Source organism: Pristis pectinata, chromosome 8 (genome assembly GCF_009764475.1).
Source record: "Pristis pectinata isolate sPriPec2 chromosome 8, sPriPec2.1.pri, whole genome shotgun sequence".
Taxonomy (NCBI): Eukaryota; Metazoa; Chordata; class Chondrichthyes; order Rhinopristiformes; family Pristidae; genus Pristis; species Pristis pectinata.
The window spans coordinates 102,629,119-102,653,921 of NC_067412.1; the positions used below are offsets into that span (position 1 = coordinate 102,629,119).

The following is a 24,803-nucleotide window of genomic DNA, read 5'->3' on the forward strand; positions in this document are numbered from 1 at the left end:
GTGAAGTGATTCACTTTAGAAGGTTGAATTTGAAGGCAGAATACAGGGTTAATGGCAGGTTTCTTAGCAGTGGGGTGGAACAGAGGGAATTTCGGGTCCAAGTACATAGATCCCTCAAAGTTGCTGCGCAAGTTGATGGGGTTGTTATGAAGACATATAGCGTGTTGGCCTTCATTAGTTGGGGGATGAATTCAAGAGCTGCGAAGTAATGTTACAGTTCTATAAAACTCTGGTTACACCACACTTAGAATATTGTGTTCAGTTCTGTTCGCCTCACTATAGGAAGGATGTGGAAGCTTTAGAAAGGATGCAGAGGAGATTTACCGGGATGCTGCCTGGATTGGAGAGCATGTCTCATGAGGAGAGGTTGAGCAAGCTAGGGTTTATCTCTTCAGAGTGAAGGAGGATGTGAGGTGACCTGATAGAGGTGTACAAGATGATAGATCGAGTGGACAGCGAGACTTTTTCCCAGGGCAGAAATGGCTAACACGAGGGGGCATAATTTTAAGGTGACTGGAGGAAAGTGCGGGGGCGGAAGGAATCAGAGGTAAGGTGTGTGTTTTTTTTTTACACAGAGAGTGGTGTGTGTGTGGAACGTGCTGCCAGAGGTGCTGGTAGAGGCAGATACATTATGGACATTTAAGAGATAGGTACATGGATGATGGAAAAAATGGAGGGGTATGTGGGAGGAAATGGTTAGATTGATCTTAGAGTAGGCTAAAAGGTCAGCACAACATCGTGTGCCGAAGGGCCTGTACCATACTGTAATATTCTATGTTCTATTAAAGAGCACGTCAGTAAACTGCAAAGAGTCGGGCTCATTTATGGATAAACTGGCAATCTGTGCATGGAAGATGCAGGCAAGATCTTAAATGAATACCTCATCTATATTCACTCAGGAGAAGGGCATTGTAGTTGAAGAGTTCAGGGAGGTCAATGGAGAAACTATGGAACATCATTAAAAAAGAGAGGTATTAGATGTCAGTGGGCTGAAGGGTGGATAAATTCCCAGAGACTGCAGGTCCTGGAATCTGTAGCAACACGAGATGCTGAGGAACTCAGGTCAGGCAGCGTGTGTTAGATGTTGCCTTCCTTCAGATATCAAAGGGAAGGTTCACTCGATGCGTTAAAAGCTTTCCTGGTCTTACTTCAAAATACATTTAGCTAAAAAAAAAGACTCCCTTGTCTGCTCATCCCTCCCCAAAATCTCTCCTCTGTAACTGCAAGGGGTGGAACACCTGTCCCTACACCTCCTCCCTCTCCACTATCCAGGGCCCTAAACAGCCCTTCCAGTTGAGGCAGTCTTTCACATGTATATTCCTCAGTGTTATTTATTGCAACGGTGCTCCCGTTTTGGCCTCCTCTACATCAGTGAGAGCGGACGCAAACTGGACGATGGCTTCGCCAAACACCTTCGCTCCATCTGTCGTGGCAGGGCAGATCTCCTGGATCTGGATCGTGCCATTCATTTTAACTCTCCTTCTCATTCCCACACTGACATGTCTGTCCTCTGTCTCCTCTACTGCCAAGTTGAGACTAAACGCAAACTACAGGAACAGCACCTCAAATTCTGCCTGGGCAGCCCACAGCCTGGCAGCATGAGCATTGAATTCTCCAGCTTCCGGTAACTGCTCCTCCTCTGTCCCTTTTCTCTCTCCTCCTGAACTACCCAACCCCCATCACCATGTCTCTTTCTCCAGTCTCTCCATCTGCCCATTACCCACACACTTCTACCACGAGTACCCCTCCACCCTCCCCACCTCCCTCTCCATTCCATGCTCCACCTTCATCTTTTAGATTCCATCATCTTCAGCCCTTTATCACTTCTATCACCTCCCAGCTTCTGGCACCATTCCCACTCTCCCGTCCCCTATCTGCCTATTAACCCTCGCTCCTCCGCCAAAACAAACCCCCCCCCCCCCCCCCCCCCCCCATACCCCTTATCTCCACCTTTCTATACTGGCTATCTCCCCTCTATCTTTCAATCCAGCTGAAGAATCTCGACCCTAAACATTGAACATTATTGATTTTTCTCTATAGATACTGCCTGACCCACTGAACTCCTCCAGCATCTCGTGTGTTGCTCCAGATAAAATCCCAGGATCTGAGGAAATGTATCCCAGGCTGCTAAAGCAGTCAAGGGAGGAGACTGCTAGATAAGCATATGGAGGAATTTAAAATAGAGGGGTATGCGGGGGGAAGCGGTTAGATAGTCTTAGGCGAGGTTTAAAGGTCAGCACAACATTGTGGACCGAAGGGCCTGTATTGTGCTGTACTATTCTATGATTCTATGATCTGTCTTAAGGTAAGTGTAGTAATTGTATCTGATCAGGGAGTAGGGAGGGAAAGGAGCGCAAATTCTATAAATTGTGCTCCCTCTATTCGAGCATATCCTACACATTTCTGTTGATAAGATTTCTTTATTAGTCACACATACATAGAAACACAGTGAAATGCATCTTTTGCGTAGAGTATTCTGGGGGCAGTCCCAAAGTGTCGCCACGCTTCCAGCACCAACATAGCATGTCCACAACTTCCCAACCCGTACATCTTTGGAAACCAGAGTACCTGGAGGTAACCCACGCAGACACGGGGAGAACGTACAAACTCCTTGCAGACAGCGGCGAGAATTGAACCCAGGTCGCTGGCACTGTAATAGCATTATGCTAACCACTACACTACCATGCCTGCCCATTGGCCTCACCACATGCCTTTACCCTTATACTCAAATCCTCTTGCATGCTGTTTGCCTTCCTAATTGTATACCACCACCTGGGAATCATGAACATAATATCTCAATAAAACCCAGATCCTGTATTACTGCAATTGTGTATGTGTGCTTAGTCTGTTGTTCTAAAAGGATAAAAAAAATGCAGTCCAGCACTAAACAGGTGTCAGCAATACAGCTGAGCCCAACGAGTTAACAATAGTGATGCTACACAGAAAACAATGTAGAAGGAAAAGAAAATTGGATTCAAGTTAGCAAATAACTTAATGAATTATACCAAATTTTACTGCATCACTTACCCTCGCTGGAATCCTCTGCACCTTCTTTATGCTTTTGGCAGAGAATCCTGTTGAGAAATGGATTTAACAAGTGCAGGTCAATGTTATGCAGCACATGAAACAGTTATACAAGCACAAATATAATAGCCACACAAAAGTGTAAGAGCACTGCTTTATACATACAAATATATCCCCTGAGATGGATCTTCCTTTATTTGAGCTTTGTCAAGCTTTGCACAATAGTAATGGTAAGTTCTACGACAAGTTTTTACGTCACATCCAATTGTTGCCCCTGGGCGGTGACAGCAAGAGCAGCTCTGTGGCAAGAAAGACAAACTGGTATAAACATACAGATATCACTGGTGTCTCAGTACAACAAAAAAATGGTGGATAACAATATCGGAAACACAAAAAATTCTGCAGATGCTGGAATCTGGAACAATACACAAAAGGTGCTGGAGCAACTCAGCAGGTCAGGCAGCACCCAGGGAGGGAAATAAACAGTCGATAGGTGAGCATCCTGCCTGCAGGTGCTCCTCCCCCTCCCCCACCACCTTATTCTAGCTTCAGCCTTCTTCCTTTCCAGTCCTGATGAAGGGTCTCAGCCCGAAACGTCGACTGTTTATTTCCCTCCATGGATGATGCCTGACCTGCTGAGTTCCTCCAGCACTTTTTATGGATAACAATATCAGGTCCTTGAGACAAAAGAAAAGAAAGAGGGGTACTCAGTTTCAGTCTTCTCTCTTGGTTCAATGAAGGTTCAGAGTATTGTCACAAACTACATCAGCAGGCCTTTCAGGAAGGGTCATGACAATTTTCTACAATAGTAGAATTTTGAAATCTTTCTGCAAAAACTGGTTGAAACAAGCCTTTGATTCTTGAAGTTTAGGGACAAGGTCTGGCAATGGAGGTGGAATCACTACTAATGCTTTGTTATTTTTGAACTTGTCAGAAATTTGCCTACATATTTCTTTTTACCTCCCCCTTGTTAGGAATGTGGATAATAATGGTAAATTGCACCCGGGGGGGCAATCAGATGTGATGTAAAAACTTGTCGTGGCAGTTTTTCTATGACAGAAAAAGTAGCAGAAAAGGCTAGACAGGTTGCATTTAAACAGGGCTGGGACAAACATTCTTGTGGGAAGAGTTTAAACTAGCTGGGCAGGAGGTGGTAGAGGGAGGGGTAAGGAATCTCACAGCAATCTCAGGAAGGAGACCAGTTAGAGTTTTAGTAAATAGGTCAGGAAGGTAGGAAAAACAGAGTCTGGAAAAAAAAGAAAAGTTATTTTGGCATTTCTTGATGGTTTATACTTCAATACTAGTAGTTCACGAATGATGAACTAAGAGCATAAATAGACATATAGGAGTATGACCTGCTCATTAATGAAATATGGCATAAAGATAGGCAGGATTGGAAGGTCAACATTCAGATGAGGGTGATACAGGAAGCATGCCATTATTGGTTAGCAAAACATTTAAAGTGGTAAGCAGAGATGATATACTGAAACAATCAACAATTATGGGTTGATGAGAAACTAAAAGGAGTAATTGCATTGATACATTATCCACATTCCCAACACTAGGGGAGACAGGAGAAATATATAGGCACATTTTTGACAAGTGCAAAAATAAGACAGCATTAGCAGTGATTCCAGCTACCTAATAGTAACAAACAGTGGGAGTGTACAGGGTGTAAGGGGAGACATTTCCTGTCCACTGGCCACTTGGATAATGAATTCCAAAGAATCCAAACCCTCTGGATAAACAGATTTCTCACATATGTCCTGAATGGCTATAACCTGATTTTGAGACTGTGATCACCCTCCCCAATTCCAAACACATGAAATTAGGGGAAACATCAATCCCCACCAATCCTGACAAGGCCAAAAAGAATGAAATCACCTCTCATTCTTCTAAACAAGACAATGTAGACCACCCCCACCTCCCCCCGGTGACAATCTGGTGAACCTGCACAGGACTCTGTCTACTGCAAATACAATCTCCCTTACGTAGGGAGCTGTACACAATATTTGAAATGCAGTCTCTGCAGGGCCCTGAGAAATAGCTACACTTTTCTTAAATAGTTACACTGTTTGTCCTTCTACTTGTTTGCTGAACCTTCCCATGCGAATCAATGCAGATACAATGGGGTCAGGAGCTTGTTTCCATGCTGCATTCCAAGACTATTTTCATCATTTCCCAAAGGAACACAGGTCCAAGAACACCAACATCCTCCAAATTCTCCGTAGTTTAAAAACAGTCCACCTTCCTATTTATCTGACCACAGTGGATCACCTCACAAATAACCAGCTTATATTCCATCTGCCTTCTCTTTGTCTATTCACTTAAGTTGCCTTTATTTCCTCAAACATCTCTGCATCCTAATAGCCAACAAGCTTTGCATCATCAGGAGACATGGAATATTAGACTGTATACCTAAATACTACATTAGTAGCCCCCCAACTTCTGTATATAAACGATTAGGGCTTCAATGTTGAGACTATTAAATTATTGTATCTTAAGAGCACAAGGGTAACTAGGGAGAGAATTGGGCTCCTTAAGAATTAATGTTGTCACCTGTGTGAAGCCACAGGAGATGAGCGAGGTCTTAAATGAATATTTCTCATCTGTATTTACTGTAGAGAAGGTCACAGAAGCTAGGGAATTCAGGGAAAAAAAGTGTCATCGTTAAACACATCCACATTATAGAAGAGGTGTTGGTGGTCTTAAAGCACATAAAGGTGGATCAGTACCCAGCACCTGACCAAGTGTATCCTATGACATTGTGGGAAGGGAAGGAAGAAATTGCTGGGGCCCTGGCAGACATATTTGTATCATTGTTAGCCATGGGTGAGGTACCAGAAAACTGGAAGGTGGCCAATGTTCTGCCTTCATTGTTCTGCAAGGCCAAACCAGGAAACTTCAGGCTGACATCAGTGGTGGGAATGTTACCAGAAAGGATTATGAGATAGGATCAACCAGCATTTGGAAAGGCAAGGACTGATTAGGGGTAATCAGCATGGCTTTGTGCATGGGAAATTGTGTCTCATGACTTTTGAGGTATTTTGAAGAGGTGACCAAGAGGATTGATGAAGGCAGGGCAGTAGACGTTGTCCACATGGAATTTAGCGAGGCTTTTGACAAAGTTCTGCATGATTGGCTGCTCCAGAATGTTAGGTCACATGGGATCCAGGATGAGCTAGCCAATTGGATACAAAATTGGCATGAAGGCAGGAGACGGTGGGGTGTAGTGGAGGGTTGTTTTTCAAGTTGGAAGCCAATGACCAGCAGTGTGCCACAGGGATAGGTGCTGGGTCCACTGTTATCCTCATCCAAATTGTTGATATAGATGATGAATGTAGGTGGCATGGTTAGTATAATTGCAAATGACACCAAATTGGTGGCATAGTGGACAGTGAAGGCGGCTATCCATGATTTCAACAGCATCTAGATCAACTGGCAATGGCAGATAGAATTTAACTTGGACAAGTGCAAATCTTGCATTTTGGTTGGTTAAACCAGGGCAGGATTTACACAGTAAATAGCAGGGCCCTGATGAGTATTGTAGAACAGAGAGACCAAGGGGTACAAATACATCGTTCCCTGAAAGTGGCTACACAGGCTGAAGGGTGACCTCATGGAGATATATGAAATCATGACAGGCATAGGAAAGGTGAATGGTCACATTCTTTTTGCCAGGGCAGAGGATTCTAAAACTAGAGGGCATAGGTTTAAGGTGCAAGGGGAACAATTTAAAGAGGACCTGAAGGACAACATTTTGCACACAGAGGTTGGTGAGTATGTGTAACATGCTGCGAGAGAAGTGGTAGAGGCACGTACAAGGACAATGTACAGATAGATAAATATTTGAAAGGTTGAAGAATTTAGGGTTATGGGAAGCTGGGACAGAATAGTTGTTAAGGCCAGCATAGATCAGCCATGAGCATATTTAATGGCAGGGGAGTCTCGAGGCGATCTACTTCCAAGTTCTTATGTTCCTGGGATTAACCTCATCCATTTTTGTCTGGTACGATGTGTAGTAAAGTTCCACAATTCAATGAATTGTTAGCTTTCAATCTGAAACTGACATTTTCTTTTCACTGCAGGTATTAAAGTGCAAGAAGCAATGGTTATGTGGTTAGATCACAGATCAACCACAATGTCACTGGATGAGAAGGGGTTCAATTAAATAACCTCCCCCTCCTGAAATGTTGCACGATTAGGGACTACATAAAATGTTTAACTGGAAAAAGGCTATTAAGCCCGATTCGACCATTTTACTATTTATCCTCCACACATCCTGATACCAGTCTTGATCTTTCAACAATCCATCTTTTACAAGCTGAAGTGGCCCCTGTTGGAAAATGGTGTGGACAGCAGAATCACAATTCTGTGCATCAAAGAATAATGGAACATTTTAGAAATACTCAGCAGATTGGGCAGCATCTGTGGGGAGAAGCAGAGATAAACTGTCAAAAATCTTGCTAATCTACAAGAGCTGAAGCTAGTCAAACCAGCACGAATGCATCTGGGTAAATCAGCAATCTCATCAAGGACTAGAAATGAAACTCCAGTTCTTCTGGATGGTGGAAAAATCAAAAGCAGATACTGGAAATCTGAAGTTTAAATAACAGAAAATGCTGTAAACAATTAGCAGGTCAGGCAGTATTTGTAGAAAGAGAAAAAGAGTTAACATTTCAGGTCTGAGACCCTCTATCAGAAGAGTTCTGATGAAGGGTCTTGAACCTGAAACGCAAACTCTTTCTCTTTCCTCAGATGCTGCCTTGGACTCTGTCTTTATCTCTCGTTGTCTTGGTGAAGAAGCCAGCATAATGAAAGACCCCACTCAGCCGGGACATTCTCTCTTCTCTCCTGAGGGCACCTACCACCAGACTTAAGGACAGCTTCTACCCCACTGTGATAAGACTATTGAACGGTTCCCTTATACAATGAGATGGACTTTGACCTCACAATCTACCTTGTGTGACCTTGCACCTTATTGCACTGCACTTTCTCTGTAGCTGTGACACTTTACTCTGTATTGTTATTGTTTGTTATCTGTACTACCTCAATGCACTCTGTATTAACTCAATGTAACTGCACTGTGTAATGAATTGACCTGTATGATCGGTTTGCAAGACAAGTTTTTCACTGTACCTCGGTACAAGTGACAAAAATAAACCAATACCAATCTGGCTACTGTTGAAAGTAATTTGTTTTTGGTCAGAATGGTACAATTTAATGCTGCACCACAAGGTGGCTTTCTCCATGGGACAGGGAATGGAGAACTCCAGGGACGAGAAACTGGAACAGTGGAATTACATATGTTCAACATAAAATTGTAACCATTCTTCCTCTTGTCCATATAATTCACAATAATCACAGTAAGTTTCTGGAAAGTTTGCATACATATCAAAATTTACTGCACATACCAGTTTATTTCCTCTTTTTATTTCCTTCTTAATATCCTCAAGCAAGAATCCTCCAAGAGTCTCATTCTCAGAATGTGTAGTCACTAGTGCAGATGAAAATAACTAGAAATAGCAAGAAAATGCACTATCAGCTTGCTATTCACATAAATATGCTATCATTTTGCAGAATCAGTTAGATGACAAAATTGAACCTCTTAGTTTAACACACGGCACATAAATTTATTTGGCATCCAGATCATAGTCTCCTGAGAAATCATGGCAAATGGGAGCAGGGAATGGACCAGATAGAATCAGAGTAATAAAGGCCCAATTTGTCCATGCAAACCAAGATGCCCATCTAAGCTAGTCATACATTTAGCCCATATCCTTCTAAACCTTTCCTATTCACATACCTGTCCAGGTATCTTTTAAATGTTGTTATTGTACGTGTCTCAACCACTTACTCACCACCCTCTGCGTGAAAAAGTTGCCCCTCAGGTCGTTTTTACATCTTTCCCTTCTCACTTTAAATCTATGCCCTCTAGTCTTTGATTCCCTTTCCCTGGGAAAAAGACTGTGTGCATCAACCCTATCTATGCCCCTCATGACTTTATACATCCCTACAAGATCACCCCTTAGCTTCCTATGCTCCAAGGAATGAAGTCTGAGCTGGCCCAACCTCTCCCTGGAACACAGGCCCTTAAGTCTTGGCAACATTCTTACATATCTTCTCTGCACTCTTTCTAGCTTAATGAGGTCTTTCTCAGGGTGACCAAAACTGTACATAATGCTCCAGGTATGGGCTCACCAACTGCAACATCACATCCCAACTCCTATACTTAACACCCTGACTGATAAAGGCCAGCATGCCCAATGCCTTATTCACCACTCTGTCCACACCACTTACAGGGAACTACATATTTGGACTCCTAGGTATCTCTGTTCTATAGCACTCCCCAGGGCTCTACTGTTCACTGTGAAAGTCCTACCGTGGTTTGACTTCCCAAAAAGCAACACCTCGCACTTAACTGGATTGAACACCATTTGCCATTCCTCAGCTCATTTACCCAGATGATCAAGTTTTTGATAACCATCTTCACTGTCTATGATACTACCCCATGTAGTGTTATTTTCCATTGAATGGTCTGCCCCAAAATCATGATGTTTGTCCTAGCACATAAAGGAGGATAAATCCCCGGGAACTAACTAGGATATAGTAGGAAGCAAGGGAAGACATTGCAGGGATGCTGATGGAGATTTATGTATATCTGTTAGCCATGGGGTGAGGTACTGGATGGCTAATGTTGTCCCTTTATTTGAGGAGGGCTGGAAGGACAAGCCAGGAAACTACAGGCCGCTGAGCCTAACATTAGTAGTAGGAAAATTATTGCAGGGGATTCTAAAAGGCAGGATCTATCTGCATTTGGAAATGAAAGGACTGATTAGGGATAGTCAGCATGGCTTTCTGTGTGAGAAACAGTGTCTCACAAATTTGATTGCTTTTTGTTTTGAGGAGGTGATCAAAAGGATTGAGGAGGCCAGAGCGGTTGACCTTGTCTACTTGGACTTTAGCAAGGCCTTTGACAAGCTCTTCGATGGTGGGCTGGTCCAGAAGGTTACATTACATGGGATTCAGGGTGAGAAAGCAAATTGGATACAGAATTGGCTTGGTGGTACGAGATACAGTATGGTAGTAGAGGATTGCTTTTCAAATTGCAGACCTGTGACCAATGGTGTGCTGCAGGGATTGGGTCCTTTACTGTTTGCCATAAATAATGATTTGGAAGAGACCATAGGTAGCATGATTAGCAAGTTTGCGGATGATACCAAAATTGGTAGTATAGTGGACAGTGAAGAAGGTTGTCTAAGGTTACAACAGGATCGAGATCAACTGGGAAAGTGGGCAAGGGAATGGCTGATGGAATTTAACTCAGACAAATGCACAGTGATGCATTTTGCAAAGTTAAAACAGGCCAGGACATGCACAGTGACCGACAGGGCCCTGACAAGTATTGCAGAACAGAGGGATCTTGAGGTACAAGTACGTAGTTCCCTGGAAGCGAAGACACAGGCAGACAGGGTAGTGAAGCACATGGCATGCTTGCCTTCATCAGATGAGGCATCAAGTACAAGAGTTGGGACATCATGTTACAATTCTGCAAATCGTTGGTTAGACCTCATCTGGAGGACTGTGTGCAGTTTTGGTTGCCGTGCTATAGGAAGGATGTGATTAAGCTAGAAGTGGTGCAGAAAAGTTTCACAGGAACGTTGCTGAGACGAGGGCTTGAATTACAAGGACAGGTTGGATAGAACTGGACTGCTTGGGTGGGGGGAAAAGAAATTGAAAGGGGATCTAAGGGGCAAGTTTTTCCACACAGAGGGTGGGGGTTTTATGTGCAACAAGCTGCAGAGGCAGGTACAATTACAATTTGGACAGATATCTCGAGAAAAAGAGGTTGGTGACCTGTGCAACATGTTTCACACACGCAACACCTTGTATTGCAGGGCCTATCAACATAGGGTGAGCAACATCATTGAGAGCATACAATATCTTTGAAGAGGTCCTGCATTCCTCTAAACCTGAGTTGAGAGGGGCACGGGAAATCCTGAACAACATGTACAAATGGATCAGGCAGACACAGCCTGCGGCAAAGACAATAATTGAAGAGGTAAATATCACACAGGTTGGTAGTGCAACTGCAGAGGAATGGGCAGGCATGGTAGTGTAGCGGTTAGCGTAACACTTTACAGCGCCAGCGACCTGGGTTCAAATCGGGCCGCTGTAAGGAGTTTGTACGTTCTCCCCGTGTCTGTGTGGGTTTCCTCCGGGTGCTCCAGTTTCCTCCCACATTCCAAAGACGTACGGGTTAGGAAGTTGTGGGCATGCTATGTTGGCGCCGGAAGCGTGGCAACGCTTGCGGGCTGCCCCCAGAACACTCTACACAAAAGATGTATTTCACTATGTGTTTCGACGTACATGTGACTAATAAAGAAATCTTGTCTTATCTTACATGGACAGGAAAGGTTTAGAGGGATATGGGCCAAATACAGGCAAATAAGATTAGCGCAGGCAGTCATCATGGACAAATTGAGCCAAAGGGTCTGTTCCCATGGTGTACAATATGGTTCCAGGTACAGTCTTCCAAAGGGAGGGTGGCTCCTAACACATCAGCATGGCCCAGTCATCAGAACTCCGCTAATAACATTAATGGCCAACTACACACCCAGAAGGATCTTTATCACTGGTGTGCTCCTGCCACTAAGCTCTTCAAACTGTTAGCATTTTTTTTTAAATTAAATTGAAATTAAATTTAAAAACACACACATGAAAGTATTTAAATGGATTTGATATAACCAAATTAAAAATGATCTACTTACCATTCTTCACAACCTTTCTTTAGGGAGCTCATTCTGTTTGCACTACATTAGATTAACAGGCACAGTTCCCACCCAAAAACTTCCTTCATGAACTTCAACATAGGAATGTAGATAAGACCGACAGATACATGAGAGCAAGGAAGCTCTTCTCCATAGGCAACAGAAGGAACTAGATCAAATGAGAATCACTTGGAGAGCCTGCAGCTTTAAATTCCTGGGCGTTAACATACCCAATGACTTGTCCTGGGCCCAGCACATAGATGTAATCACAAGGAAAGCATGCCAGTGTCATTACTTTCTTATAAGATTTAGTATGTTTGGCTTGTCACTGAACATTCTAGCAAGCTTTACAGATGTACTATTGAAAGTATCCTGACGGGTCGCATCACGGTCTGGTATAGCAATTCAAATGCGCAGGAATGCAAGAAGGTGCAGAGAGCAGTGGACTCTGCCCGATACATCACAGGTGCATCCTTCCCACCATCGGTAGTATTTACAGTGGGGGCTGCCTCAATAAAGCAACATCAGGCCATGCCATCTTTTCGCTGCTACCATCGGTCAGGAGGTACAAAAGCCTGAAGTCCCACACCACCAACCTCCCTTCAACCATTCAGTTCTTGAACCAACAGGCACGACCCTAATCACTACAGTTTAGCATCACTGTGACCACTTTGAACTACAATGCACTTTGGGTTTTTTCGTTCTAATTGTGTTCTTTCTTGTAAAAATTGTGTATAATTTATGTTTTTCTTGTGAATGCTGCTTATGTGATGCTATGTGCCTGTGATGCTGCTGCAAGTACGTTTTTCATTGCACCTGTGCAGACATGTACTTGTGCACATGACAATAAACCCAACTTTGACTTTGATCCATGGACATGTGCTCTCTTTTCATGTTTGTGATACATATGAATGAAAATGTAGGAGGGCCGATTAGTAAGTTTGCAGACAACACAAAAACTGGCTGATAAAGGATACAGCAGGATATAGATCAGTTAGAAATACAGGCTATGAACCTAGAACAGGCCCTTCAGCGCACTATGCTGTGCCAAACTAATTAAGCTAACGATGCCCAAGAAATGGCAGATGGATCTTAATCAGAACAAGTGTGAGGTGTTGCACTTTGGAAGTTTGAATGCAAGAGGAAAGTATACAGTAAATGGCAGGGCCATTAGGTGCACAGATGTACAGAAGGATGTCGGGGTGCATCCATACCTCCCTGAAAGTAGCAAAACAAGTAGATAGGGTGGGAAAGAAGTACAAAGCATGCTTGCCTTCATCGATCAGGATGCTGAGCATAAAAGTTGGGAAGCTCTGGTCGCTGCATTCCAGGAAGGATGTGGAGGCTTTGGAGAGGGTGCAGATTAGGTTCACTAAAATGTCGCTCTGATTGGAGAGTATTGGCGATAAGGTTGGATGAACTTGGATTCTTTCCTCTGAAGCAGAGGCTGAGGGACAACCTGATAGAAGTTTATAAAATTATGAGAGGTATAGATAGTGTAGATGGTCTCTTTCCCAGGGTGGAAATATCAAATACTAGAGGCCATAGTTTTAATGTGGGAGGAGGAAAGTTTAATGGAGATTTACGAAGCAAGATTCTCCCCACCCCCAACATATAGTGAGTTGTAGTTGCCTGAAACACATTTCCAAGGGAGGTGATAAAGCAGATATAACAACATCCCATCACTTAAGAGGCATTTAGACAAGCAGGGTATCGAGGGATATGAACCATGTGCAGGCAGATGGGATGTTTAAATTGGCATCATAGTCGGCACAGACATTGTGGGCCAAAGGGCCTGTTCCTGTGGATGTACTGTTTTATGTCTCAGTAGAGACAGTAAATGCTACACACATCCAATGGGGCAGAGTCAATTTGGTGTTCATAACCCCAAATTCTCTCATGACTTCTGGAAGAAGTGAAGCAAAAACAAGACTTAGCTCTTGGCAAATTCTTCAATACTCGTAAAGGCAAGGCTCACACATCACCAGTAAATCAGCAGCAAAGAATAACCTGTTTCGCTAAAGCAGCCAACATAACCAAAGACCCCACCCACCCCAGATATTCTGTCTTCTACCCTCTCCCATTGGACAGAAGATACAAAAGCCTGAAAGCACATACCACCAGGCTCAAAGACATCATCTATCCCGTTGTTATAAGACTATTGAACAGTCCCCGAGTAGGAATAAGATGGACTCTTGACCTCACAATCTACCTAGTTACGGTCTTGCATCCTATTGTCTGCCTGCACTGCACTTTCTCTGTAATTGCAACACTGCATTCTGTTATTGGTTTTCCTTGTACTATCTCAATGCACCGTTGTAATGAAATGATCCGTATGCATGGCACACAAAACAAAGTTTTTCCACTGTACCTCAGTACATGTGACAATGATAAACCAATTTAATCAGCACCATGCTTAGGATTTGGCAATTTTTGAGAAGTTTGAATATGGAAACGCAATGAACAATATTATCAATTAGATTTAGAAACTATTGTTGCTTGTCTTCACTTACCATACACCTGTGATGTGCTGCCATCTTCTGGCTTTGGGCAACTAATAACTGGCCACAATGTTCCTCCTTATTCAGTTTACAGAAAGCACATTTTGGCTGTCTTGAACCCCTTCTCTTTCCCTTTGAATCAGCCGCCATCATTCAAATTGCTTCCAACTGAAATTTCTTAAAATGGAAAGACTTAGTGAATAATTGGAATGGATTAGGAAGAAGACTTGACATAATTTCAATATCTTTTTAACCATCTATAATATCAGGCTGATGAGCAGCATGTCTTGAAAAGTTCAATTCAAAGGATGGGGGAGACGGGAAGAGATGGGGAGAACTCTTTCAAAATGAAAACTAAGATAACATCATGCAAGATTCTCTTGACTATATGCAGGGAGTCACAATGACGTTGCAGGTAGTACAGCTGTCTCACAGTTCTGATCAACGATGCAGTCTAGGTGGAGTTTGCACATTCTTCCTGCGACTGTATGGGTTCCCCCAAGTGCTCTCGTTTCCTCCCAAATTCAAGAGATGAGTTAGTTGGTAGGTTAATTGGCTGATGTAAATTACCCATAATCGGGGAGGGTGGGGGAGGGAAGAAGAGTTGATAGGCATGCGAATGAGAATAGGTTACAAGGAAAATAAGTGAGGGCACGGGATGGATGAGACTGCTCTAAGAGCTGGCATAGACTCAATGGCCTGAATAGCCTATGTTGCAAACAAATATGAATAAGTAGAAAAACAAATACAAAAACAACTATTTTTATCACTTCGAAAGGCAGAGACTAATCAGAGATAGCAAGCATGGCTTTGTCAAGGGCAGATCGCAACTGACCAAAGTACATTGATGATGGCAGTGCAGCATATATGGACAACATGGACTTCAGTAAGGCCTTTGACAATGTCCCACATGGGAGACTGGTCCAAAAAGGTTGGGGCTTATGGAAGCCAGAACAAGTTAGTAAACTGGATCCAAAATTGACTCGGCTATAGGACACAGAGCATCGTGGCAGAGGGGGTCATAGGAAGGATAGTGCTGGTGAGGTTGCAGAGAATATTCACCAGGATGTTGCCTGGGATAGAGCATTTCAGTTATGAGGCAAGTCTGGAGTTGTGCCTGTTATCCCTGAAGTAGAGGAAGCAAAGAGAGAAAATGATTAAGGTATATAAAATTTTGAGGGATATAGATTGGGTAGACTGCACAAAATTATTCCCGTTTCAGAGGTAGGTAAAACTGAAGCACACAGATTTAGGGTTAAGGGCAAAAGATTTAGAGGGGATGAGAGGAACATTTTTCCCCACCCAGAGAGTGGCAAGTACCTGGAATATACTGCCCAAGAGAACGGTGGAAGCAGAGTCGCTGACAGCATTTGAGAAATGTTTAGACAAGCACTTGAATCGCCTCAGCATAGAGGCTGCAGGCAAAGTGCTGGAAGATGGGATTAATACAGATAGGGTCCATTGGTTGGTGTGGACGTGGTGAGCTCAATCACCCGTTTCCATGCCAGATGACATGATGACCATTATACACTTAACCAAACAGATATGATTGTATTTCAAGTTCTGTGCAGATGCTCAGTTATCTTCATGAGATATTCAGGAGATGGGGCAAGGTCTTAAATGAATACTTCTCATCCGTGGAGAAAGACACAAAAGTTGATGAGTTCAGGGAAGAGAATCGTGATATCCAAAAGCATATCGACATTACAAAGGAGGTGGTATTGACTATCTTAAAGTGTATAAAGGTGGATAAAACCCCAGCCCCTGACCAGGTGCATCCTAGGACGTTGTGGAAAACGAGAGAGGAGATTGCTGGAACCCTGGCAGAGGTTTTTGTGTCTTCATTTGCCACAGGTAAGGTCTGGAAGACTGAAGATGGTTAATGTTGTGCCTTTAGGAAGGGCTACAGGACAAGCCAGGGAACTAAAAGCCGTGAGTCTTAGATCAATGGTGGGAAGTTACTGGATAGGATTCCGAGAGATACAGGATTCACCTGCAATTGGAAAGGCAAGGACTGATTAGGGATAATCAGCATAGTTTCATTTGTCAGAGATCGTGTCTCACAAATTTGATGGAGTTTTCTGAGGAGGTGACTGAGAAAAATGACGACAGCAGGGTGGTACGTGTTGTCTGCATGGACTTTAGCATGGTTTTTAACAAGGCCCTGCACGGTAGGCTGGTCAAGGAGGTCAGAATACATGAGATCCAGGGCGAGATACAAAATTGGCTTGGTGGTACAAGACACAGGGTGGTCATAGAAGGTTACTTTTCCAGATTGCAGACCTGTGACCATTGGTGTGCTGCAGGGATGGATGCTGGAACTTTATGGTACATCATAAATATATTATTTGTAAGAGAATGTAGGTGACATGATTATCAAGTTTGCAGATAATACCAACAATGGTGGTATAGTAGACAGTGAAAAAGGTTGCTTAAGGTTACAACAGAATCTAGATCAAGTGGGAAAGTGGGTAAGGGAATGGCAGATGCACCCATTTCCACTAATTCCATTTTATTCTCCTCACATTCTCATCAATTCCACCCAGGTTCTACCACTCATCCACACACTCGGAGCAATTTACAGTGTCCAATTAACCTACCACCTTTGGGATGTGGGAGGAAACAGGAGCACCTGGAGGAAACCCATGCAGTCACAGGGTGAAAGTGCAAACTCCACATAGACAGCAATGGAGCTCAGGACTGAACCTGGGATGCTGCAGCTGTGAGACAGCAGCTCCACTGTGCCGCCCCGTGTCGTCAATTCACAATAAAAGATGAAAATGAAAAATGTTTTATTAAACCTAAAATACAATTTCAATCTGATCAACCAAAAGCTAAAAGCGTCTAAGACTTCCAAATATGGCAGTATTAACATTAACCTGAACACAAGGACATTTAAATAGAAATAAGGAAATTACAAAATTGACCACATAAGTTCACATGTTCTGAGATTAGTGTTTTAACAGCAGGATCAGTGGAGCAATTGAAGATTTCAATTTAAAAAAGATTTTAAAACTTCTTTCAGACAGCAAACGAGAAGCCAAGTGCAACAGTGGGAAATCTGCCCACTGAGCCAGGTTAGATCTGATGCTGGTTTGGCAACTCCATTCATATCATTGCAAAGGAAAAAGGAAAATTTTAGGCAATTTACATTCTTTGATCCAAATGAAATAATTGAAATTTATTTAAATTGTTCTTGGTAATTCCTGGTGCTTAGACACTAAGTTAGAAAGAAACCAAAAAAATTAACAGATCCTTGCTGAATAATGTCACCATGACCCACTGCTGGTCTCTGCAAAGCAAGATCAGAACACCAATTCAATTGAATGAGATTTTATGGCTGCCAGAAGACAGACAAGAATAAGATACACTTCCAAAACATTACAGCAAATACAAATAAATTTCAAATTTAGTTTTTAAAATACAATGTTCAAAAATTAACCATCAGTTATTTTTAATAGTTTTTAAATGCTGCTCCAAAACATACATTAAAGCTTTGAACAGTACAAAGAGGACAAATCCACCCAATAACTGCATAGATTCACAGATGAGAGAGCTGCTGCTTCTCAGCACCAGCGACCCAGGTTCAATTCTGACTTCTGGGGCTGTGCGGAGTTTGCACACTTTTTCCTGTGACTTCATGGGTTTCCTCCCAAATTTCAAAGACACATGGGTCAGTAGGTAAAATTAGTCACTGTTAAAATGCCCTAGTGTCTAGGTGAGAGACAGAACTGGGGGTGGGGGGGGGGGGGGGGGGGGGGGAGGGGGGTAGAGAAGAGAAGAGAGGAATTGATGGGAACCTGGAGAGAGTGAAAGGGGATTGGTGTGAATGGGAACTTGATGGGCTGAAAGGCCAGTTTCCACACTGTATGATTGTGAATATTTGACACACTTGCCAAAGCTGGAGACATGATATAGTTGTCTGCTTTCATTGTTGGATTTCTCTGCAATTCTGAGAGTGGGATTTGTTCAGGCTAAGATACATGACACAATTACCTTGCGTGATATCGGGCACTGCAAAGGGGCTTGCAATGCAGATCAGACCCAGTTTCATTAATACATAAACAGGTGGTTTGCTGCTCCCGGGAAACATCAGCTTGGGAACAAAGCGAAACAACAGTGCCCACTTTTTGGCTGGTACACAGACAGCCACATGGGGACAGAATGAAACATTAATACCTCATTTACACAAAATAAATCACCTACATTCAGCATTAACTTAACAGGTCATACTTTCACTACATCCTAGTTTCATTCTCTCCGCCATAATCATTTTTTCATAGTGCCACCATTACACATCTTTACTTCATATTCTACTGATCTCTTAACTGATTAAAATATGCAGGAAAGCTGAAGGAACAGAAAAGGCTAGTGTATTTGCAGAGGCACTCACTGAACAGAAAACACAAAGTGATATGGAGACACAAGAGACTACAGATGCTAGAATCTGAAGCCAAAAACAAACCGCTGGAGGGAGACAGCGGGTCAGGCAGCATTTGTAAAGGGAAGTGGACAGTCAATGTTTTGAGTTGAGACCCTTCATTCTGGACCAAAAGAGTAGAGGAGAGAGAGCCAGTATAGATTCCAGTATCTGTTGTCTCTTGTGTCACTATATCACTGGAAAGAGTGCAAAGAAGATTTACGATAATGTTGCCAGGACTCAAGGGCCTGGGTCATTGGGAGAGGTTGAGCAGGCTAGGTTATTCCTTGGAGCACAGGGGACTGAGGGGTGACCTATAGAGTCACAGATACAGGCCCTTCAGCCCAACAAGTCCATGCCAACCACAGTGCCCACCCAGCTAGTCCCAATTTCCTGCATTCATCCCACATCCCTCTAAGCCCCGCCCCTCCATGTACCAATCCAAGCGCTTCTCAAATGTTACTATTGTACCTGCCTCACCCACTTCCTCCGGCAGCTCGTACCACATACTCACCACCCTGCATGAAAAAGTTGCCCCTAAGGTCCCTTTTAAACCATTCTCCTCTCACCCTAAACCTATGCCCTTGTTCTGGAATCCCCTACCCTGGGATAAAGACTTACCATCCACCTTATCTATGCCTCTCATAATTTTAAACACTTCTGTAAGGTCGCCCCTCATTCTCCTACATTCCAAGGAATAAAGACCTAGCCTGGCCAACCTCTCCCTATAACTCAGGCCCTCTAGTCCTGGCAACATCCTCATAAATCTTTTCTACACTCTTTCCAGTTTAACCACATCTTTCCTATAACAGGGTGACCAAAACTGTACAAAGTACATGAAGTGCTGTGTCACCAATGGCTTATACAACTGCAATGTAATATCCTAACTCCTATACTCAGTGCCCTGACTGATGAAGTCCAGTGTGCTCAACACCTTCTTCACCACCCTGTCTACCTGTGATGCCGCTTTCAACAAACCATGCACCTGTACTCCTAGGTCCCACTGTTCCACTACACTCCCTAGTTCCCTACCATTCAGAGTACAAGCCCTACGCTGGTTTGACTTTCCAAAATGCATCAGCTCACATTTATCTGTATTGAAATCCATTTACCACTCCTTGGCCCACTTCCCTAACTGATCAAGATCCCCCTGTAATCCCCTGGTAGAGGCTGATACAATAGGGATATTTTAAAAGACTCTTAGATAGGCACATGGATGTAAGCAAAATGGAGGGTATGGGCTGTATAGGAGAGAAGGGTTAGATTGGTCACGTAGTGGGTATTTATATAGGTCAGCACAATATCGTGGGCCAAAGGGCCCGTACTGTTCTATGTATTTTGTAATCTACGATAACTTTCTTCACCATCAACACCACCTCCCAATTTCATGACATCTGCAAACTTAATGATCAAGCCTTGTGCATTCACATCTAACATTTACATACATAAATAATGAATAACAAGGGTCCCAACACCAACCCCTGTGGCACACCACTAGTCACCGGCCTCCATTCCAAGGAACAACCTTCAACCACCACCCTCTGCTTCCTAGCTCCGAGCCAATTTTGGATCCACCCAACTAACTCTCCCTGAATTCCATGGGACCTAACCTTCCAGACCAGCCTGCCATGCAGGACCTTGTTGAAGACCTTGCTACGGTCCAAATAGACAACATCCACTGCCCTACCCTCATCTACCCTTTTGGTTATTTCTTCAAATGAACTCTAAAAGATTCATCAACACGACCTCCGACACACAATGCCATGCCGACTCCTCCTAATCAGTCTGTTTATCCAAATGCTGGCATTTCACTGTGTGTTTCGATGTACGTGTGACTTATAAATAAATATCTTATCTAATGTTAACTTCTTCACATAGAGTAACATAGTAATTTTTGTGTCTTGCATTGTACTGCTACCGCAAAAAAAATTTCACAACACGACAGTGAAAATAAATCTGATTCAGAGGATGGTGTGTATGTGGAACGAACTGCCAGAGAAAGTGGTTGAGGCAGGTCAAATACAACATTCTGAAGAGATTAGGAGGGGTTTAAGAGGGATATGGGCCAAATGGCTAACTTGGTGGGCACATTGTCAGCAGGGATGAGTTGGGCCAAAGGGTCTGTTTATATTACTCTATAACACAGGTGCATCGGATAGTGAAGATGGCATTTGGCATACTTGCCTTCTTAAGCTGAGGCATCAAGTATGGGTTGGGGCATCATGTTGCAGTTGTACCAAACATTGGTTAGGCCACAATTAGAGTACAGTGTACAGTTCTGGTTGCCACACTACAGGAAGGATGTGGTAGCAATAGAGAGGGTGCAGAAGTGATTCACCAGGACATTGCCTGGACATAAGGGCCTTAAGTACAAGGACAGATAGACTAGGCTGGGTTTGTTCTCAGTGGAGCGAGCAGAGGGGGACTTTGTAAGATTATGAGGGGCATAGATAGATAGTCAAACTCTTTTTCCCAGGGCAGGGGAGTCTAAAACTAGGGAGCATACACTTAGGTGAGAGAGAGGAAAAAATTTTGAAATATAGGGGCTGGAGCTGCCGGAGGAGGTGGTGGGGCAAACACGAGAAATCCATTTTTGATTCGGCCCTATGTTTCCTCTCTACAATTGGTTCAGTTGCAGTAACAGACATAGCTGATGATATTGATGATAATTGATGACTAAGACCTGCCCTGCCCATCTGTAATACAGCACATTGGAATGGGTAGCTGCAGTTCTACATTTCATTTTAAGCCTTGAATGCTGTTTTTATTTGCCGAGTTGTGACAAGTTCATATTATTAGTGTCCTAGCAACTACAGGAGAAGAAATATCTGCTCTTTTTACCTCATCACTTCCCACCATCCAGGAACCTTCCAGCAGTAATTAACTTGCATTTCTTCCAATTTTCATATATTGCATTGTGATCTGTAAACTGGCTGCCAGCTTGGCAGAACACTTCTGTTCAGTTCACAAAGGTATCCTTGATTCTTTAATTCTCTATCCCTTGCTGATCTTCCCACATTGTCCCAACAAAACCCAATGCAAGCTCAAAGAACAACTTATCTTCCATTTAGGTATAGAACCATAGAACCGTAGAATCATACAGCACAAAACAGGCCCTTCGGCCCACCGTGTCATGCCGTCCATCAGACCACCCTCACACTACCTAACCCCTTCCTCCCGCATATCCCTCTATCTCACGTTCCTCCATATGCCTATCCAACAAGCTCTTGAACCTGTTCAATGTATCTGCCTCCACCACCACCCCAGGCAGTGCATTCCATGCACCAACCACTCTTTGGGTGAAAAACCTCCCTCTGACATCTCCCCTGAACCTCCCACCCATAACCTTAAAGCCATGACCTCTCATCTTGAGCATTGGTGCTCTGGGAAGGAGGCGCTGACTGTCTATCTATTCCTCTCAATATTTTATATACCTCTATCATGTCTCCTCTCATCCTCCTCCTTTCCAGTGAATAAAGCCCGAGCACCTTAAGCCTCTCCTCATATTCAATACTCTCCAATCCAGGCAGCATCCTGGTAAATCTCCTCTTATGCAGCCCTTATCTGCATCTCCCCTTTGCCGGTCACTTCAACTCCCTCTCCCACTCCATCACTGATATGTCAGTCCTCCACATCCTCCACTGCCAGGAGACGTCCAAATGCAAACTGGAGGAACAACACCTCATTTTTCATCTTGGGACCTTACAGCCTAAAAACTAAAAAATCAATTCCTACTATTACTGCTAGCCAAGCCTCTCCCCCACCTTTGCCAGCAAAGGCCACTGGGGATGTGACCTCCTAACTAAGCCACCCAAAGCCCTGTGGAAACTGGACTCCAGGACATGGAGGGCAGTGAGATAAATTTGCCACATTCAGACCAAACAAGGATGGACATTTGGAGAGCAGGGAAAGCACAGGCAGCATTTCTGGATAGGGGGACTAGCCAACAAGACAAAATGAGAAGATAAAGTCAAGGGAAAATTGTTAAACAAATTGCATTTTTTTAGGCAACTAACAGGGTAAGATCATGGCAAACCGGGGAATGTAGTATATATCTGGATCTTCATTAGGCATATGGATATGCACCACACAGTAGTCCATTACTTATTAGAAAGGAGTAAGGGTAATGTTTTATAATAGTCAAAGGATGGTTTAAAAATAGCAGAAATTAACAGGTTGACAGACCTTTGGCAAGAGACTGCCAAAAGCATGGACACCAAGCCCTCAGATGTTCATAGCTACATAAATAACTTTGTTAATTTTGTCTTATATGTTAGTTTTGTCATCCAATTTTGCTGATAAACTGAGCTGAGGTGGATACAAAGATTCTGTACATGACTGGATAAGAAGAATTGAGTATAAAGTGGTAAAATATGAAGTAGTGAACTTGGAAGAAAAAACAGAAAAGCAAATTTAAAAGAAATGGCAAGAAAATAAGAGTACAAAGGAGTCCAAGCATGGAACATTCTACTTTACCAATGACTATAGGGAAAGAAATCTGCCATTGTCCTGAAGGAGTCTGGGTATGGATGGATGGCAAATGAGGTTGCCCCTTTGGGGGCAATTCAGGATGGACAACAAATGCTAATATTGCTAATAGAATCTACATTTCATGACTGAATTGCAAAGGTTGCACAGAGCTTTCATAGGAAAAGAAAAACAACAGGTCAGTCATCCACCTAAGTCTGCTCTGCCATTCAATAAAATTATGGCTAATCCAATCTATTGGTCAACACTACTTTTCCGTGCTCTCCCCATGCCCTTAACTCCCTTAAAGTTTAAATGTCTCTCAATCTCTGGCTTGAACATATTCAATGCTCTGCCTCAAGAGATCTCTGGGATTTTCAAAGAGTCATGATCTTCAAAAGGAGTAGCTCCCAACTCATCTGCATCTCAGAATGCATCCAATCAATCCCTCAGAATGGTTCAATAAGATCGCTTCTCCCTGGGGTTTAGAAGAATAAGAGCTAGCCCAACCTGCCTAACTTCCTTTTCTAGGTCAACCCATCATCCCAGAAATCAACCTAGTGAACCAACACTGCACTTGCTCCAAAGCAAGCACCTCCTTTCTTAATTATAGAGACCAAAACTATATGCAGTACTCTACATCCAGCATCCAGTAAAGCTGCACAAAAACTTCCCTTTTATACTCCATACCTCTTGAAATAAAGACCAAGATTCCATTAGCTTTACTACTTGCTGTAACTGCAAGCTAAATTTGTGTATCATATATTAGGACCCTCCAGATGTCTTGTTACGCAACATTTTGTAAACTCACTCTTCCACTTTTCCTTCCAAATTGAATAACTGCAAATTTTTGCACAATTTACTCTATCTACCAACTTCTTGCCCACTACATCTATTACATGCCATCCCTGGATAACGAACAGGTTCCACTTTTACAGAAGTCCACAAGTAAATTTTGTCCTTAGGTCAAAAAATACACAAAGGTAACTCGATATGGAAACCATACCTCGACATTATTGTATGAATGCCATCAAAACCAGATAAGATTGATCAGAAAGAACAATTACTAAAAGCAGAAAGAGAGGTAACTAGTTCTGCCATTCATACGAATGAACGCATGTACATATGCCAGACTTTTGAAGTTAATATCATGGGAGCTCGTTCAAATATATGGTGCCCATAAGTCAGGTTTTCGTTACCTGGGGACGGCCTGTATTCTTTTACAGGATCTTTGTCCTCTCAACTTGCTAATGCATCTGTTTCTATTATCATTAAGACTGGTTACAGATCACTTGGCCCCTTCATCAAACTCATTAATTTAGATAGTAAATAGTTCAGGCCCCAGCACTGATACCATAGGACCCTACAAGATTCTGATTGCTGATCTAAAGATGACCCATTTATCACAACTTTGTTTCCTGATAGTCAGCCAATCCCCTATCGATGCCAATAATCAGCCCCAAACCCAATGCACTCTTATCTTGTGCACTAATCTTCTCTGCAAAAACAGATTGAATGCTTTCTGCAAAACCATATACAGAAGGGTTGTGGTGGAGGGAATGCATTCAGATTGGAGGGCTGTGGCTAGTGGTGTCCCATAAGGATCAGTTCTGGGACCTC

At 43.0% G+C, this 24,803-nt stretch overlaps 1 protein-coding gene across 1 annotated transcript in view; it reads right to left on the bottom strand.

The window, feature by feature from the left end:
• phf6 (PHD finger protein 6) overlaps nt 1–24,803 on the bottom strand; it is a 54,738-nt gene that overhangs the window by 17,032 nt on the left and 12,903 nt on the right. Inside the window, exons 3-6 of the mRNA XM_052022343.1 lie at nt 14,309–14,473; nt 8,439–8,540; nt 3,190–3,323; nt 3,028–3,074 (exon numbers count right to left, since the gene is read on the bottom strand). Coding sequence (XP_051878303.1) covers nt 3,028–3,074; nt 3,190–3,323; nt 8,439–8,540; nt 14,309–14,449 — 424 coding nt within the window. The 5' untranslated portion in view covers nt 14,450–14,473. The remainder of the gene's footprint in view (nt 1–3,027; nt 3,075–3,189; nt 3,324–8,438; nt 8,541–14,308; nt 14,474–24,803) is intronic.